Source organism: Pezoporus wallicus, unplaced genomic scaffold (assembly GCF_028554395.1).
Source record: "Pezoporus wallicus isolate ANWC-B61680 ecotype Strahan unplaced genomic scaffold, APGP_CSIRO_Pwel_v1 contig_3812, whole genome shotgun sequence".
Lineage (NCBI taxonomy): Eukaryota > Metazoa > Chordata > Aves > Psittaciformes > Psittacidae > Pezoporus > Pezoporus wallicus.
Window position 1 is genome coordinate 4383429 of NW_026639618.1, and position 20670 is coordinate 4404098.

Here is a 20670-nt window from a genome sequence, read left to right on the forward strand (position 1 = left end):
ACTTCAGAAAAATCAAGAACACTTTGAAAATGTACTAGTTTTCTTAAATTCTTGTGTACTACACAAACATATTTAGTTTCTCTATTTTCATCACTTTAAAAAATGTTGTGGCAGCATCACTGATATTACAATATATTATGGTATTATACAGTGTTACAATGGCAATACAACATAAACAGTGTTACTTATTTTGTAAATATAGAACTCAAAAATCACTTGAGACACAGAACTATTAATATCAGTAATCTGTAATGTAAGACATTGCACTGAAGTGATTAAAAACTCGTAAAATCTGCAGTACATTTGTTCTTTGTTTGAAAAATTATTCATGTTAATTGAATTTATGGGAAAATGTATGTTTACAAGAAATTTGGAGTTTTTAAATTTTGTTCTGTTGTAAAATAGTAGTGGTTTTGTAAACTCACATAAACCTTGCTTAACTGCATAACATGTAGGAATAAAAAAAGAATAAGGATATAGAAAGTCTGGACTTTATACGTAATGGTCCACAATGTGCTAAGAACTAACTAGGTAACTATTAATGTAAGTATCGCTATTGTGTGCTATTGCTATGAGTTTTACTAAAAATTAAGGTGAAATTCTCTCCCTTTTGGTGTCAGTGGCGCTGGATTCAGTGAAATCCTAATTTTACCCTGAATTTGAACATTATGTTGTATCTTCTGATTAGGGAAGTATAAAAATTATATGAGTGCTGGAGTGAGACAGTGTTTTGTTCTTTATTGCAGTAATTAATTTATTCAACTCACAGGCTGTAAAAAAAGGAATGGGATTGGGGAGATTTAATAAGCTTATTGGCAACACTGTTTCTCTAGTTTTGGTGCTTTTATCGCTTAAATTTTACATATTCCCTTCCGTTTCATCCAAAATCTGGAATAGATATCTTGAGTACTTACAAGCTTGTATGCAGACCTGTTTTTATAAAAAATACTTACTGCATTCAGTTAATGAAGAGTTTCTAGTTTGTATTTTCAAAATAACCCAGGTCAAATAAGTCACTGGGTGGGAGACTTTCAGCCAAGACTCTTGCTTCTTGGCAAAAAGTACCAATTATTTTATTACCTAAATACATTTTCACAAGAAAGCGTGAATTTCTGATATCTCTGATATGAATTTCTGATATGATGGTAGATTGAGGGAAGACACTGAGATTATTCTTTCAGCCATAGAAAACAATATTCCATGTACTTATGGTAGTCTTCATGCTTACTTCATATCCCAGAGTCAGTGCCTATCAGCAAAGCTGTACTGAGCATCAGCAAGACTATGTTCTGCTCTGGGTCATGACCAATATGCTAATCTCTGTTATATATGCCACATCTACCACATGTACACAGTGCACAGGCAAAAGCAAGATCCTTCTGTTGACCTATTTCAAATACCATGACTTTCACACTAGCCCATGAAATCATTTACAAATTGTATATGCAGACTGGAGCAGTGGGTACCATCTGCTCCTCTCTCAGGTACACAGGCTGTCAAACTGCTGCACTGAAAGATGTGTTCTTTTTATGGCATATTCTACCATACATTTTATGTGAATTAACTTAAAGTTGTCTGAAAATGGGTTTTGTAGCTACACTAATAAATGGCTTGTATTTAGTATGAAAAATGAGGAGATAAAATCTTCTGAAATAATAGTAAGAAAGCCATCTTTTTGTTATTTAATGTAATTCGAAAGACAGTAATCTTTTGAGAGCATACCAGAAAACCCAGTTTTTTTTGGTGTGTAGCAAATGAATCATTTGAGTAGTACTTATTTTAGAAAGTCACTTAGGTCTTAGCAGAGGAAACAAATTTGTTAGACATGTTATCATTAAAGTCATTTAAAAATGTTTTATGGTCCAAGGTGTTTAGAAGAAATATTCTAAAAATATGCCAAAATCTTGACAATAGAATCAGAGAAGCAGGTAAAAGACACAGGAAAACACTGAACACTTATGACATCTAAATGCACCTGAACATCTAACGAATAAAAATAAGAAAAAACAGTTTCTAACTTGAGAGTTCTGAATAATGCCAAGTCTAACTTCTATTGTTAACCTTAGAAACATACATTGTTGTAGTAAATAGCATTGTTATTTATCTGCCATTATACCTAAAGTATTATATCTATTAATGGTGGAATAAACATCACACTTGTGTGCTTGCTTATAACTTAATATATATAATGTTTTAAATAACTGAGATATGAATAAATGGTATATCATTTTCAGCCAAGCAATCCTAACTTTCTTATTGCAGTACTTCTGTACATTGTTTTAAATTATGTATCTATTAGCATTTCTAAGAATTTACTGTTGTGCAGAAGGGTGTCATCAATTCTCTTTTGACACATGAGAAAGTTGTGCATACTTAGTACTTCACAGGGTATACAAGTTTAATCTAGTGTAGAAGTGTAATAAAATTTACTGTAATAGGATATGCCAACATACAGCCTTAAGCTGATTTTTTTTCTGACATTATGTTATTCAAAACTGATTATCTTCACTTTCTAGCACCCTGTGGAAGCCGGTCAACAGGCTCTGAAGGCACTGTATTATCACCAAGCTACCCCAAGAATTATAGTGTTGGTCACAACTGTGTTTATTCTATCACCGTTCCTAAGGAATTTGGTAAGTAGATCTCATCTCATTCATATCTTTTTGTTGCTTGGATACTTTCAGCAATTCTGGATGATTTGTATGATTGCTTTTATACTAAACATGCCAGTATGAAAAAGCTCCTTTAAACTGATATTTCTGTTTATACTTATTGCCATTTTTTTATAGCGCACTATTTTCTGAAAATTCTTATGTTTACCATTATCTTTTGAAATTACTGTTAATTTATTTTTGTCACATTATGACAACCAGCATGAAACTTAGCATATTGCTATGGTGCTAGCCAAATATACTAGTGGTACTAGTTAAAGTTTCTCTTCACCCAAGATCATGTGCCAAGGTTCTTGAAAGTAGTGTAGCTCCAGTAAGTTCACCTAAGCAGATAAAGGAATATTCACCTTAACTGTTTGGTATTACTCTCATAGTCCTTGGCTTCTCTGCATCCTGAGGCAATGGCATAGTCCTTCCTGAGGAATTAAAGTAAAGCAGCATGCATCTGTCAGGTTTTTGTAGATTCTGAGGTCCTCCATCAAAACTTCACTCCCATCCTAACATTTTTTCTGATGGCTAGATGAATCTTTTAAAATGTCTTCTGTCCCACGTAAAGTTAGGGCTTTTACAGCACTGTTTTATCTTTCTGGATTTATGTATTATTTTATCTCACTTTATTGCTAAACAATGCCTATAATGACAGCCGATAGTTTGTTGTTCACTTTGACTTGTTTGTAAGCAGTATGCCACATATTGAATATCGTTTATTCTTTAAATATCCATTCTTCAGATTTATGTTTGGATAAGTAGGACTTTATTCTGACCCACTGCTCACATTTCAGCTTGTCAAATAACAGGTGCCTGGGGATGGGGATGGGTATATATTAATCTTCCTTCATGTTGATTCTGCAAACAATATATCCAAATTAAAGACAATGCTTGAACTGCTGTGTATCCATCTGCCATACTCATGATGACTGAACTCCCTTGACATCCAATTAATTTCTTCCTATGTATACCACAGAGATGCGTAGGCTACTACCAGATACAGCTTTTAAGGTATTGTCTCCTAAGCCATAGGAGTCTGTGCAGACTAGAGCATTCAGAAAAGATTAAACACTTTTGGACAATTCTTGATTTGTTTCTAGCTTTTACAAGCATATGCTTTTAACCTAGCTAATTTGTTTTAGATAAACTGGAAAAATTATGTCTTCCCATTTGCATCATATCTGATGCTTTATGACACAGGTATCAACATTTAAGGAATTAAAGTTCATTATAGGAGAGGATTTAAAATGTTAATGCCCTGTGCTTCATCCCTTTGGCATTCTGGATGGAAATGTAATTTTGTCATTTCTGGAAAGAAAGACAGAATTCCCAAAATAAAACATGAATATAGGAAAAAAAAATCCCACTATTCTGCGTAGTTGAATAATTTGACAAATACTCATTTTCTTTACACGCTGTGTTAAGCACAGTATTGAATTGTTTGACCCCTTCATATTGCTTATACAAAGTTGTTTTTTTTTAAAAAAAAAAGAAGGAAAAAATGCTCATACAAAGAAAGGAGATCATGATTTAGATATTATTAACTCTGTCATACCAGGATTCAGTGATGTATTAGGGATATAATTGTCATAAAGTATCTGTCATTTCTGTCAAGCAATTTGCCTGTCCTACCTTTGGGTGGACCTTTACTCCCTTTCTTGTGTTTAAGCAGCATATTTTGATAGCTACGATAGGTACCTGCAGAATATATCATGGAAGTATTTAATTCACTTTTTGTGAATACAGAAAACAGGTATGCTTGTGTTCAAAGAGAAAGGTAAATATCATATCTGGTAAAGAGAAATGCTTGTGTGTAAAAAGAGGAAGGTAAAAAACAGTATAACATTCAAAAGGAAGGATAACATGACAAATTGAATAGGTCAAAACAAGTATTTCCATTTCAGCTGCTTTCAGAAGCTCAAATTTTAAAATATGAGCATTTGGTTGAATTACACAATGATGGGGCTTGCACTTTTTTTTTTTTCTTTTTATAAGATATTAATATGTTTTTTTTCTGACCCATGCTCTTTCTCTAATCTATCATTACTAAGATTATTACACTAACAACCATTAAGAAAGTCAAAGTAATACTGACAATCTGCTTAACCTGCACTTTCTAAACTCAAGATAATTATTTATCTGTCTGAAATATTAAATACTTGTGTAATGCATGTGTTTTATCTAATAGCTTTCATCTCTATTTCATCACAATTTATTCGAGTACAATTACAGAGAAGGATAGCTATAATTTTTTAATTCTGAGTTCTTTTTAAGATCAGTTTTAGAAATTATTCCCTGTAACTCCATTATTTTGGGTCCTGATAGAAGCAATACATTGCATTGAGAAAAAAGCCTTTCTTTGCAGTGCTCGGTATAGATTTTGGGGGGATCACTCACTGACAAGATGATCTCAAAAAATGCTGGCCTTTGTGAATAAAGACACCAGATTTCATCTTGAATTCACCTGCTAATGTGCATCATGACACAGTCAGAGAATGTGCACAACAAGAGTTGACACATGCTTTTTAGAGAATGGAGGGAACTCCAGCAAACCTGCTGACATGAGATAATTTAATGTAATTTCCCTAGAGAAAACAGCAAAAAAAAAAAGCTTCCATAATCTTTCCTGTGGCTCCAACTTTCAATGTGAAATATAGCATTCAAATACGTCATGATTGGAACCTCTTCAGGAACTATTTTGGAATCCAGTACAGTAGATGAGATTTTATACTAGAGGACTCTAAAAAAAAAAAAAAGCTACATGGAATAGCATCTTCAGTACGTAGAAGGGAACTCATAGGCCTGCATTAGTTTTTGAGGGGGTGGAAAGGAAAGCTATTTCATGTACAGCTTTTCAGGTTCTTAAGCCCCAGTGGAAAAATCATTGCAGTGTGGACTTTTTTTCAATGTTTCATTATTCTGCCATTCAGAATCATAGTTGCAATATTTCATACCATGCCAGGTTTAAGCTAGAAAATAAATGATGCACAAAAGCACACAGTATGCCACAAACAAAACCTTCTGTAAACATGGAAGACTCATCTTCTTTGACATACTCACACTGATATTTTTAAATGGTGTAGTGATTGTTCAGCGATGAAATCCAGCATTGTTTGCAATTAAAATTGTAGACGTTTAAGATTGCATTTTGTTTTCCTGTTGCACATGAATTAATGTGTATGCTCTGCTCTGCATACTCTGCTATTTAAGTTGGTATTTTTAACAGTAAAATAAATGGCATATCAACTTGCCTCAGAAATGGCTTATGTTTTAGAGCAAAAGAGATGTACCATAAGACATGTAAGACATGTAAGTGTGGTTTATGGGCTAGTCTATCAGAAAATTAAGTATAAATTCTGAGTGGCCATCAAAAATATGAAATTTAAATCAGATTTTTTTTTTTTTCTTACAAAGAAGCTAAAAAAACACGTATGTCATTAGGAAAATGTCTACTTTCCATGGAGACTGTGCGTTTGCTATACATTTACAATAAGATATAATATTTGCAAGCACTTTATTGACAAGGATGACATCCTGGGACAAGATTTCTTAAAATTTTGTCAATGAAGGTAGACCCAGTCTCCTTACTACAAACAGAGAAGTTAAAAGCCACTATTCTGTTTAATTCCTGAGTATTCACAGACACATTTCAACCATAAAGGTATACCATTTTCATCTTTTCCTTGTGTTTTTTTCTTGAATTTCTGTGTTATGCAGTAGCCCTGAACTGTTGTAAATAAGTGACAGAAAAAACAAACAGAGCCAATGAGCAGGTTTTTGGTGATGGTGGTATTTTATTATGATTACTATCATTATTATTATTATTAATAATAGTATCCTTGAAAAGTAAAAAGTAATTTTTTGAAACTCTTGATACTTGTAAACTTTTATTCTGCCAATGTAGGCACAAACTGAGTGAACAATGTTGTCAACATGTGTTTTGTGTTAGACAGCTCATTGAATCTGGAATTGTTAAACAGCTCAAAAGCCGTGTCACTCTAGAGTTACTTCAGTGCTGCTTGATTTGATTTCAAACTCAGTTTACATTAAGAAAGAAAAAAAGATAGGCAAGGACAGATCATAAGTAGCAGAACATGTCAAATGATGACCCCGTATCAAAAAGTAGTAAGAACCAAATTGTATTTATGATAATACATAGCAGCCTTAAAGTAAAACATTTACTTTTCATAACTTTGATCCAGAAGCACTCCTGTGTGCATCTTACTTTCATTTAGGAAATTTGGCAGAAATATATGGACTGATATATACATATATATGTCTGGCTGAACATCTGGCTTTAACACTTTTATCCATGAACCAAGCAATTACCGAATTAACCAACAATTTGCTGAATAGGAGGTAGAGACGACAGAGGATGGTCTGAAATATCAAAATGCTAACATAGACAGGTATCTTACTCTGTTTCCTACCTTCTTTTCATATAAGCAATGACTTCTAAGTCAGTATGACTGCTATGTCCAAATGATTAGTTGTCAGCAATATTGAGTGAAACCACAAAGACTGCTTCAAATGCTTGTATGCCCAGCTGCATAAAGTCTCAACAACACTAATTTCAGGAGAAAGGGACAATGATCCAGCTTATGCTATGTATTTTATAAAAAGTAAGTCAGCCCACCTTTCCTTCCCGAAAAGAGAATGATTTCAAACCCACATGAAGTGACCATTATTTATTTGTGCATTTTGAAAAATATTTTTCATTTTTTTTTCCCCAGGTAATTTAAAAACAAAACAAAACAAAACTGTTTTTTTTTTTTCTAAGACAAAATTGTCGACTTTCTCTGTATGTGTTTACACGAATTTGGCATAAAGATAGAAAAGCTGACTGTATCACAGGAGACTTCATTTAAAAATTAAAATATTTTTAAAAAGGTGAATCAATCCAGAAATGTAATGACATTCAATTTAGTTTATCATGAAAGCTGGTTAGGAGTATAGTGCTTCAGTTTTTCTGGTATACTTTCTCAGTTTTCTGAAGTACAGAGTGAACATCATGCAATACTGAGGATGTACATACAAATACTTATTTTTAACAATATGAAGAATTTTTTTGATGTGTGAGCAAAATCAATAGATGATGGGAATTTCAAACCCCCTTATTTTTCCTCTTCGTATTCTTTCAGCTCTGTTGTCCTGCAGTCATTTATCCTCTTAACACCATTCTTTTAAGGAAAGATTTGCAATGGATCTTGCACTAGCAGATCAAAACAGTAGAATGATATTTAGTAAATTCTTAAAAACTGAGCTTTGAGAGCTCAGCATTAAAAAGTGTATGGAAGACATTTTATGCAATTTTGTACAATCAGCTAACTAAGCTTCACTGCAAATTACATAAACAGTAGTGTTAGCTGTAATAGAATTTAGAGGATGCAGGAGACCACACAGCATTTCCCAGCAAGGCAGAGGAGGAAGAGCTGGACTCCGGAAAAGAGAAGGAGAGCCGGCAAGCACAGCATCTACACCAGCCCCAGTGACCAGTACAGCAGCATCGTTTGAGAGTTCTGAAGGTTTTGAATGGCCTTTGGGTATCCTTGGACCTGCCTGCTGATTCTGATGGGGATCAGCATGTTGGCACACACACAGACTGTGTTTACCCCCGACCATTTTGTCTGATCTCAAAAAAGTTAAGCAGAGTCAGGTTTGGGTCTTGTCTGGGGTTAGATGACAATATAGGGGGACCAGGAGGTTTTCCCTAAGGCTGGACAGTCATGAGTGGCAGGGTGTGTGGACAGTATGGGCAAGTATCTAGTCCACTGAGTCCCTCCAGTGCTTTGGAAGCGTCAGAGATGGAAGGCAGCTGTGTGGAGTCCCCAGCAACAAGCTGCAGAAACTGCTGAAGGGTGAATAATTTTGAGCCTGGTGGGCCGATGGCACTGCAGGCCATCAGAGCAGAGATGCAACATAGAGATGGACTCAAGATCGAGGGGTGGACACTATTGCCCAGATTATTCACAAGTGTGAACACTGCACACAGTGTCTCCTGCTCTGGAAGACTGTTACAAGAGATGGAGCCTGACATCATGGACCAGATGGATTCAGCAGCTTTATGGGGACTGGTCCATGCACTAAGATAAGAGTGATGGTATATTGCAAATGTGGGATCTGAGCATGACGTGAATGGTATGGAATAAGGGGTGGATAATGTCCTGGGTTCAGCAGTAGCAGTCATTTTTCTCCTCAATGGTAGCTGGTGCTGTGCAGTGTTTTGACTTGCGGCTCGGGAATAGAGCTGATAACAACGATGTTTTGGTTTGGCCAAGGACTTTGTGAGCCTCATGCTCTGCCAGGGAGGAGGGGAAGCTGGGAGGAAGCAGAGAAAGGACACCTGACCCAAGCTAGCCAAAGAGGTATTCCGTACCACAGCACGTCATGCCCAGGATGTAACTGGGAGTTAGCTGGAAAGGCTGGTAGACTGCGGGGTTGGAGGAGGTATTGGTCAGAGCTTGGTCGGGCTGGGAGGGCGCAAGTTATCAGTCGGCTGGTGGTGAGATGTTGTATTCTCTTCCCTTGTTATTTCCTTTATCATTATTATTATTGGTGGTAGCAGTAGTGATTACTGTTATACCTTAAAACTGTTCTTATTTCAACCCATGGGAGTTGCATTCTTTTCAGTTCTCCTCTCTGTCCCTCTGGGAGTAAGGGGAGGGCAAGAAGGGGGGGAAGTGAGTGAACAAGCTGTCTGACTGGGTTTAAACCACAACATATCACAGCGATTGTCAATCCCCATATACAATTGACAGAGTATTCTTCTTTTTTTTTTTTTTTTTAATGCTATGTTTTGTCATATTTGTTTTGGCAGCTACCATTGGTTTAAATGAATCAGAGAACACTGATGCTAGTTTAATCTACATCCATCCAGTAGTCACACTGAACACACGTAACTTCATGATCTTATCTTGTGAGTATATGGTAAGGCTATCAATTTCAGATACATTTCAGTTAGCAGCCATTTAGGGGCTTGAGCTTGGATGATTCAAATTCAAGCTTTATTTAATGATTCCTCATCCTCAAATCTTTTATATATAACACTGGAGGCAAACAAAATCTATGTCTTATTATTAAGCATGTATTAGCAAATAGCATTCCTGCTTGTCTAAATGTTAGATCACATACTCAAGAAGAATTTCAGGTGCTGGACTTCATTACTTTCAATATTTTACAGGAAAAGGAAGCTATGGCCTATAGCCTGTCTACACAATGAATACATAATGGATTTATATTGCCGTCTGGAAAGAGAAAGTGAAAAGCAGAAATAGTTACATGCTGGAAATATTTTTTGTTGTGGTTTGGGTTTTTTTTTGGCAAGTATGAAGTTAGGAATTTTTCCCCAGCGTAAATAATAAATGTACATTAAGGTGCTGCCTAAAATATAAATATTTTCAGAGTTTGGTATAAAATGAATTAGAATAAAGAATCTAAGTTACATGTTCAAACTAGGAAATTATATTACCATTGATGTAAAAATTTGAGAATATTTTGCAAGTTTTAACAAGGTTGTGACTTTTTCATTTTATATTATTGTTTGAAACCAGAGCAGTAATACTCTTTAATTCACATGTTAATATGCTAGTAATAATGTATTTTATATTGAAGATACCTCGTAGCTGGTGATTACCTTTTTTGTCATGAAGTACACACGAATTATGTTACTACTTGCCCTCCATAAAATAACTGGAGATTGCAGCCATTTGGGAGAAAAGGAGTAAGCATTAGGTGTATAACTTATACTTCTGGTTTTGCTTTTCTAATTCAAGGCCAAGTGTGTGTCATTAAGATGCTGCCTATATAATTTAAAGAAGTACCAGAAGGTCATTTCACATCACTTTCCACTTACCTATGAATCTCCCAGGTTTATGAGAGGAAGTACTGAAGGGCTTTATATATATATAAACTCACAGCTGGGGAGTATTTCCTTCACTGGTTCAGTGCTTAACATGCTTGCCAGGTGAGCAGAAGCCAATACTAAAGTCACCATCAGGTGACTTTTAAAGATCAAGCTATTCAACATATTTTGTAAATAAAATACATCTTTCCTGATAGAAAAAAGAGCTGTTACAGCTTCTGATTCTTCTGGAAGCATTAATTTTGCTTAGATGGCTACATAAAATCCCAGACAACTGGGAAGACTAACAGTGCTTCTATTTAGAATAACATACAGTTTGTCTGTTAGGGTACCGAGTTTCTGTCTTGAGGTATTCTGCTTTATTTCAGGGAAGGAGTTCATTAGGATCAGTCTAGGATCAAGGAACTGCAAAAATCCTTCTACAGAAAAAGTCTTCCATTTATAAAGCATTTCAATATTAGGCCCTGCTCATGTAGTTACAGTCCATATTTCTCACCTTTCCTCTTCATTATATTCCTTTGGATATAAACCATTCCTCTCTCAAGTAAGCTCACCTGTATTGACTCAGATATGTGTTCACCACTCTGTATGCAGATACAATCTTCAAAGATTCAGGATTACTTTTAAAGATTTCCCTGTAATTGACTATGTTTAGAAAACAAAGAAAAAGGTGTTTGCAGTCCTCACTTTGCTTTGTATTTCTTCCAATTGCAGTTGTGACTGCAAAATGGATGATTATTCTGCACTGTTAGAAAAATATCTCTGAGCCCTCTATTTTACTAAAGAAAGGTTGGTTTATTTACCTGTTTGCTGTTTGCATGCAATTATTATTTACAGTTATCTAAAAAGAAAAAATCTAGTTAAAGAGTTTCCCTAAGGTGGAAATGGTATGTATAGATGTCAGGATTCCACATAAGTCTCAGGTATGCAGGGAAACAGAATACTTGCACCAAACGTTTGATATGTCTGGTGCCATACATGCAGTTTCCATATTAGGGTAACTATTTCACAAGGTTCATCTGTGATTTTTAGTGCTGAACTGTACAGGTACTTACATTTTGGGTTTGGGCTTATTTATTAATTTAGTTATTGCTAAAATAGAAATGTTTTTAGTGTTTCAAAGGAGTCCCAATCTATACTTTAACATGATATTTCAATTTTCTTGTAATTTTAATTGCTGTGCTTAAATTTTTCCCTATTATCTGTCATTACATCATAAATATGCTGCACATATACATCACTAAGGCTCTTGGATGGTTTGGATGGTTCCTTTTGGACTTTCTGAAGCTCAAAATATTCCCTCTGTGAGCTTTTTTTTGGGGGGATGGAAGTGGAGAGGGGAGACCGTGTATGACTGAAAATTTTGGTGTAGTTGCAACCTAACGTATTGTCATAATATCACTGAGATTTTTCAGTCTCATTTCTCCAGTGGTTTCATTTCCTGTCATACTTTCTAAAACCAGATCTACAAAGTCTCAGCTCATGCTAATATTTAACATTTTTATGTTCCATGCAAGGAGAATAAATTTTCTTTTTATCTCATGGGTGAAGAAGGTGTCTAAATTTTAGCATCTCCTGATTTTGATGGTAGTTTAGAAGATCAGGCTCTGAACTGAAATAGGAAGTGCACTAGGAAGTACTTCAAAAATGTAAGTTACGTAGTTTTGTTCTTGATTGAAGCTTTGAGTATTGCAAATTCAAGTAATTGGTATATGTACTGAAATGCGTAGTAAAATCCTAAGCTGAAGGGATGTTGTCAGAGTATGCAGAAATGTGATGAGGAAAGCCACAGCCCATTTAGAATTCTATTTGGCTAAGGACAAGAAGGGCTTCTTCAAATACATAATAGAAGAAAACTTGGGAAACTGTGGGCCTGCTATGGATGGAGCAGGGACCCTAGCAATGGAGGACACAGAAACACTGAATGCTGCCTTTTCTTCAGTCTTCAATTCCAAGGCCACCCCTCATTCATTCCTGACCCAGGAGACCAGGGATGAGGTCTGGAGAGAGGAATCATTTCCCTCAGTTGAAGAGGATTTGGTTAGAGATCATTTAGACAAAGTTGACACCCACAAGTCTATGGGCCCTGATGGGATGCACCCATGAGTGCTGAGGTTGCTGGTGGACATCACGGCTAGACCACTCTTGATCATCTTTGAAAGGTGGTGGCAACCAGGAGAGGTGCCTAGAAGAAATGTCAGTCCAGTCTCCAAAAAGTGCAAGAAGGAGGATCCTGGGAACTACAGGCAGTCAGCCTCACCTCAATCCCTGGAAAGATGGTGAAACACTTCACTCTGGAGGCCATCTCTAGCATGTGGAAAATAATGTGATCAGGAGAAGTCAGTATGGATTCACCAAATGGAAATCCTGTTTGCCTTCTGTGTTGGGACAACTGACTGCATAAATAAGGGTAGAGTAATGGATGTTGTCTGCCTGGATTTCAGCAAGGCTTTTGAGGCTGTCTCCCATGATATCTTCATAGGCAAGCTTGCAAAGCACGGGCTGGATGAGTGGATGGTGAGGTGGATTTAGAACTCGCTGAATGGCATTTCTCAGAAGGTTGCAATCAATTGGACACCTGTAAGTAGCAGCATCCCCCAACATTTAATGGTGGATCTAGTACACATCTATGAAAGCAAGTTTGCTGATACAAATCTGGGAGGAATGGCTGATAGCCCATAGTGCTGTGCTGTCATTAAGGAGAATCTAGACAGGCAGGTGAGATGGGTAGGGAGGAGCATCTGAAATGCAAGGCAAGTGCACAGTCCTGCACCTGGGAAGGAATAACTCCATGCTATAGTACAGGCTGGGAGCTGACCTGCTGGAATGTAGCTCAATGGAGAAGGACCCAAGAGTCCTGGTGGACAAGTTGTCAATGAGCCACCAATGTGCCCTTGTGGCCAATAAGGTATCCTGGGAAGAGCATTGCCAGCAGGTTAGGGAGGTAATCTTTCTTCTCTACTCAGCCCTGGTGAGAAATCCTCACCTGGAGTACTGTGTCCAGTTCTGGGCTCTCCAGTACAAGAGAGATATGGAGCTCCTGGAGCAAATCCAGAAAAGGGCTACTGGAATGATTAAGAGTCTGGAGCATTTCTCGTTTGACAAAAGGCTGAGGGGATAGGCCTGTTTAACCTGGAGAAAAGAAGGCTCAAGGGGGAGATCTGAGAAACGTATGTAAGTATATGAAGGGAGAGTGTCAAAACGTTAGGGCCATACTCTTCTTGGAATTGCCATGTGATAGGATGAGAAGCAACAGGCATGAACTACTAAAACGCAGGAAGTTGCATCTGCACATAAGAAAGATGTTCTTTACTGTGGGGGTGACTGGGCGTTGGAGAGGTTGTGGACTCATAAGTAATGAGCCCTATGTGACCCTCTTTAAGCAGGGAGCTTGGACTAGGTGACCCCTGGTGGTCACATCCAACCTCAACCATTCTGTGATTCTATGAACGATAAAGTATTCTAATATTTTGACTGCAGATGAAGACAATTTCCACTACTCAGGATTATAAACCAGTTTCACTCATATCATGTCAATAAATGCAGAGCAATTAAAATGAATTAGAGAGTAATGAATTTCTACTACTTTATGATATTACTATTAATCATTGTAATATTTATAAATTAAAATAATGAAAATACAGTAATTTTGAGAAAACAGAAAACTCAATAATAACATTCTCATTGTATTTAGGATGCATTCTCTACCACTTCTGTGCTGATGCCCTGCTAAGAACAAAATAAAATCTTACACAGGGTTTACTTTCTCCACAAATAAAAGTTTTCCATTTAGCTCTTGAAACATTTCACTTTGAAACATTCCCTAAGTTTTCATTTCACATTTCAGTTATGGACTCAGGCAGACTGGCAAAACATCTGTTGCCAGACTGGAAACTGATAAATGGTTGCATCTACTTTGCGGACCATATTGATGTGTCTCCTGTATACAGCTATTGAATGGCTGGAATATTTCTATTCTTTTCTTTCACAGGTTTTATTTATATACTTTTTGATAATAGATGTGAAGGAATTTTTCAGTGTTTCCTAATTGGTTTGGGTTTTTTGGTTGGTTTTTTTTTTTTTGGTTCTTTTTTTTTTTTAGGGAGATGTTTTGGTTTTGCCTACTAATGAAAAGAAAAAATAATTATTCAAGTATTAATTTCATCCACATGATTCAGGTGAAGTGATAATTTGTTTCAGATGAATGAACTGATGAATCACCTTACCTAAACAATAACATGTACTGGTAGGATAATAAAAGATAATTATTATATTCAAAAGCTGTTGTACTTTTAATTAGTAGCTCTAAATTAGCTGAGAGGTGATTGAAGAACCATGCCGCTTTTTCATAGTGCCTTTTCCATTAAATCTAGAAGCCTTGTTACTTAGTAACATGGCTTGAATTAAACCTGGCATCTTAATAAGATTTTTTACTTAATTGTAAATTTACAAAAAAAAAAATTGTTTTATTTCTTCTTCAGATCAGAGACATAAAAATAAGCAACAGAAAAATCATGTTTTACCATCTCTTTCTTTCTATAAAACTTGCTTAGACAGTCAGATGCTTTGAAAGTGTGATTCAGATGCATTTTCTAAAAGCAAATACGCAATTTTATAGGAAAGCAATGAAGCAGGACTAGAAAATAGATACGAATAGATATTTTAGCTTAAACTGAACCCAAAGGTCAGTATATGTCTCTAGTACTTCAGATAAATTGAATTTACAAAGATGAATGACTAAATTAAATAAATACCATGTTACGGCAGGCCCGTATAGCGAAAGATTTCTCTCTGGCTGTGTACTTACATGAAAATTCCTCCCATCCAACCTTAAAAATTTTACTGAGAAATTAAAAACAAATTGGCAATAAGTGTTTCTAAAACCACTGTAAAAAGACAAACAACTTCTTCAATTTAAGAATTTTAGGCTCAGTTACCTAATACTAATAGAACTCTAATTTAGAGATACTAAGTATCTAAAACTACAAATACCATATTCAGTAAGCCTTAGTGAGAATTTCTTGTTAGCAATATTTTCTTATGAATTATAATAATAACTAGGAAAATTCCTATTAAGAATACTCCTTTAAAGCTGTCTTAATCTATCTTTCTATATTTTGTTTTTTCTGGTTGTGTTTTTTTTTCTGTTGATTAGGCATGTAATTAGACTGTTGGGAATTAAGGTTGGGTGATCACAATATGGGTTATAATCATATGAATATAAATGCTTCAGAGAATGACCTTTTGGGGAAAAATGATATATTCAAATTCCATACCTTATTTAGAAAAGCTTTCACTGATTTTTCACAGATTTTTTTTTATCTGTCCTTAATACACAAAAGAAGATAATATAATTTTATTATATAACCTCTTTCCAATAATTAGTATTTCTCTTTTTCTTGGTTTCTGCAGTTATGAATAATGTTTTTGTATAGTTTCATCCATCTAATTAGAAATGAAACTGAATGAGAGGGAAATAAATTTTTCTCATGTTTAATTTAACAATAAATCATGTTCATAATTTATTTTTTAGCTATTTTGTGAACACTGTTCCTCCAAATATTATTGAATTAAAAAGCCAAACTTAACCAAACCAAACGAAAGCAAACTTCATAATTAAAAATGAGGGATTATTCTAGACAAATCTTATTAAATCAAATTCTCTCTTTATTTTTCAAAATAAGGCCTCATAACTGCTAGACTCATGTTTCCTGGATCCTATTCAAAGTGTTCAGTTTTTTACTTGGTATAACTATAATCCAAGTTTGCTCTGTTCGCTCAGAATGTATCTCACTGGAAACAAATAAGACCTTTTCTTGTTAAAGGAGGCAAAGGAACGGTCTACCACAATTTTCTTCAACCATGTTATCATGAATTCTCATAGCTCCTTAAAATAAAATAGTATAAGAAACACATACAACACTATTTGTTTCTGATATACATAGATCATATATCAGCTATATATGTTGTATAATATACAACAATCTTTTACTGTTTGCAAGTATAATCATTATAATAGATTTTTTTTTTTTTAAAGACACTAATTAAATGGCATAGTTAGGTTCATTGCTAGTAACAGTTTAGGTAATGTCCAATGTCTGGTTGAGAAAAAAGATCAAAGTGTGATTTTATGTATTCTATGTAATAAATGTTAATGTATTCAATCAGGTATCTATTTTTAATGTTTGTAAATTACCAGTTATTAAGATCAAAGTCTTCTGGATTTTTTAATACCATTGAGAAGATTAAGCCTGTCAATAGTGTAGTCAAATATGGAATGATGTTATGCTATCTGCAACATATTTGTTGTAATGTGCATATAAAATGGTTATGTGGAGTATAAACATCTTTGATGCTGTTCTTTTTGGTTGAGTCCATACCCCTTTCTGATTAGAGAAAATAATACCGTATTCTATGTATAATAGAATTGAAATAATTTCAGATTTCAAAACTTGATACCTTAAAAAAAAATCTTCAAAAATATGCTTATCCTTACCTACATTAAAAGTCACTGTATTATCACAACTGAAGTCTGAGGGTATCAGTATTCATAATAAAATCATGAAGTCTGCAGACTTAGTCAGGTACATACTGATTAGCACTTAGACCTAAATAAATCAGAAATACACAGAGGGCAAAAAAACCCCAAACAATAAAATTACTGGACAGTGGAATAATTTGCCTAAATATATTCTGCAGTTTCATCACTTAAAGTATTTAAATCAAGACTTTCCACTACAAATAGCTATCAGTTATGAAGCCATACACCTGTACCATAAGAATCATAATATCAGGACAGAAAACAAGGGGCTGCCAACACAAGTGTCCTTAGCCTGTAACCTTCGGTTCCAACACTCCAGTCATAGGAGCCATCCCCCCATGTTTCTGTGATGCCTATTATATCATACCGCCATAGATGTGCACACATCTCTAATTCCTCTTGTCTGTTCCCCATGCTATGGGCGTTTGTAGAGAGGCATCTGAGCTGAGCTCCAAATGAAGCCGGCTCATTGGCTGGAGTGGCTGGAATATCTCTACATTGCTCCAAGCATTTATTATAAGTGTTGGCAACTGACTGGGTGTATTGGGATGGAATGATGCCCCCTTTCCCCAACGCATCTAGTTTAAAGCCTCCTTGACCAGTCTGGCAAGTCTCCTACCAAAACCATGCGCACCCAGCTTCACCAGCCCCCAGTAGACCTGGCCTCCTAAATTGAGTCCCATGTTCTAGATACCCAAACCCCTGACTGTGGCACCACCCTTCTAACCATTTATTAACCTGATCCTATGCGTAATGATACCTGTGTTTTAGCAGGATATTTTGAAACAACGATGGGCTTACACATCAAAAAATATATTACCTATCAGTAGGCTTTTCCATGCAAATTTTCTTCAGATTAAATAAATTATAGATTATTTACTTTAGTCAGTGTTCTGGGTCTTTTCACTCTCAGTCTGTGAAATATAATTTGGTTATTGCTTAGAGCCATCTATCTGTATTTTTTGACAAACTGTTCTACTAGAGTTGTATTATTATTTCAACTTTCTTTCATTGGTTTGGAAATACCATTAGCAGTATTTGAAAGGAAGAGTTGTATTTTCACTCAAAACTTTGAGACTGACCTTCCAAAAAATAAGGAAAAAAAAATAGTAAGTCTAAAGCAAATGCCACAGGAGTCCTTTTTCCTTTTAAATGTGGTGTCATGATCTAACTGGAAAAAAAGAAAAGCCATGAAGGATTCAAAAGCTTGACAGCATGCCACAGGTTTTAGAAAGCATCTTCATCATATATGTAATAGTTTGGGTTTTTTTTTCCATTCACTGTATATACTTGTATTCTGGTTTATAATTTATTTTTCATATGTACATCTGTTTTTCTTCTGTACTTTTCTCTAGCTTTCACAAATTTCCCCCCCCCCCCATTTATCCTTATTATTATTCTGTCTGTTTTTCTAAGTGTTCTTCTTGTACCCTTTATAGGTACTAAATGAAAGAACATGCATGTTGACACTGAACAGACCAATCTGTGATGTCTGATTTTTTTCTGATTTCTTATTCAGCAGACAATCAGTTTTTTGTCTGGAAGTTTAGTCATTGTTCTCCATACTGAGCAGAACACAAAAAAAGTTAGTATTTGTGAACTGTGTTTTCACTAACAGTTACTGTTTTACAGATTGTATGCTACAAGATTGAATAAACTTATATCCAAGTTGTCTTTAAAGCGGCAGCTAAATGTGATCCGTATGTGATAAGAACATACATTAGCAGCACAATAAGACACAAGTAAGCAGGCATTGGTGAACCATTTGTGAAGTTCCCTGGTTAGAAGCAAGGGTGCTTCTAGCCAGTTAGTGCCCTACAAACTTGTAACACCAATAGCTTGTCATAATTTAACACTTCTTGTCTTATGGATACTTACATTGTATTGAACACCTGTTCATTATAGTTGTTGAATCTCATTAATTGAAGGAAAACCTAGTTTAATTTACTGGTATTTGAATGTGTCATTGATTTTTAGGTACTTTAAAGTATATTTTGCAGTAGTCTTTCATTTTCAAAAGTATACAAGAGAAAATATGGTACTATAAGTGACATTAAAAACAAATTCTCTGTCAGTGTATAATTGAATACTTTGATTTTTATATTGGATGAAAAAGCAACCTATGTTCTTCTAGGTCTCTGCCCTTTCTTTTTTTTCACAACATATGTCCTTATTTCCTTCTTAAGAACAAAACAGTATACTCTGGAGGAAGCCTTTTCTATTGCTATACACGACATGTTATTTCAGCTTGTGCACAGGTAAAACCACATTTATTTAACACATTTATTTTTTTATTTAGTAGAATATTATTTAAGGTCTTCAGTGTGTACTGAAGTTTTAAAAAGATTGCTTTGTAAGGCAAAAAAGAAGAAAAAATTGTGTCTGTAAGATCAAAATATTATGGATGAAGCTCATCTCAGTTTTCTTCAGCCATCTAAAAGGTGAATATCTAGTTTACAATAGTTGTCTAGGTTTCACTCCAGTTAATCAATAAAGATAGGTCCTTCCAGAGCATGATTCATTCCTTTTCAAGAAAATATTCAAGAAATAAGTCCCCACAAACTATATAAATTTTAGGTAGCTTAGACAAAATGAGATAAATTCAATGTTTTAGGTATGCAATCAATCCTAAGAGCTTTAAAAGCTGTCAAAATGGTAAGCTGCTGTCCAGGGGGTAAATAAGCCATTGTTACCTATTTAAACAAATAATAATAATAGATGCTTGAATTTCGTTTTTGTCAAATTGAAACATACCTATTTACAGAAAAGAAGGTGTTATGGAGTGATGTTTCTTTCAGGGTTCCGTATTACATAGCAGGTACATCATATTAGTGTTATTTATTATTATTGTAGATAGTATATACTATAATTAATGTAACAGCTTTCGCATCTTTTAAGTTTTCATGTTTTCTCTTAATTTTTATATCCAATTTTTTGTATTATTATTTCAATTATATAGTTCCATTTGCTCGGTCACTCTTGTTAATAATTATGTGCTGCAGGTAAGCAATTCTCTACCCTTACTCATGTCAGTAAGAGTGCCTCTTCTAGTGGTTTGCACATAAACCCATCACTAGCCTTATTTTGATATCTAGTCTGCAGTGCACCTATATATCAACCCCCAGATTTGCTAGCTAAAGTGATTTGATCCTTATTTGGACTGGCTAATAATATTTTAATGAGTTTTCCAAGGGCAGATTGTATAGATTATACTGAATGATCAGGTTTATATTTTATCAGGTTTTGTTAATTTTGAAGCAGATATTTTTTGTCTTCAAATTATATTTGCCATGGTTTGTTATTAAGAAAATTCTTCTCAAACACTAAAAAATAAAGAGACTAAATACATGCCAAATGCACAGACAACAATAACCCACAGAAAACAGGAATAATGAACTGTTCTAAAAATCAGAATTTACCTTCTTGTGACAATCTCAGCTGATTATCAGATGCATTACAGTATTTCACAGATGATTTAATAAAAAATAAGTATCTTGGCACAAAAAGAGGAAGGAAGAAGATCTATATTCTATCTATCTCCACTACTGGCTGCACCATATTTCTTCCTGACTTGAGGTAGCAGTTTGATTCACTTGAACTTAAATTGG

The 20670-nt window shown here is 35.0% G+C and overlaps 1 protein-coding gene across 1 annotated transcript in view; it reads left to right on the forward strand.

The window, feature by feature from the left end:
• Window positions 1–20670, forward strand: part of CSMD3 (CUB and Sushi multiple domains 3) — a 599019-nt gene that overhangs the window by 453309 nt on the left and 125040 nt on the right. The window contains exon 32 of the mRNA XM_057415252.1: window positions 2517–2633. Within this exon, the coding sequence (XP_057271235.1) occupies window positions 2517–2633 (117 nt within the window). The remainder of the gene's footprint in view (window positions 1–2516; window positions 2634–20670) is intronic.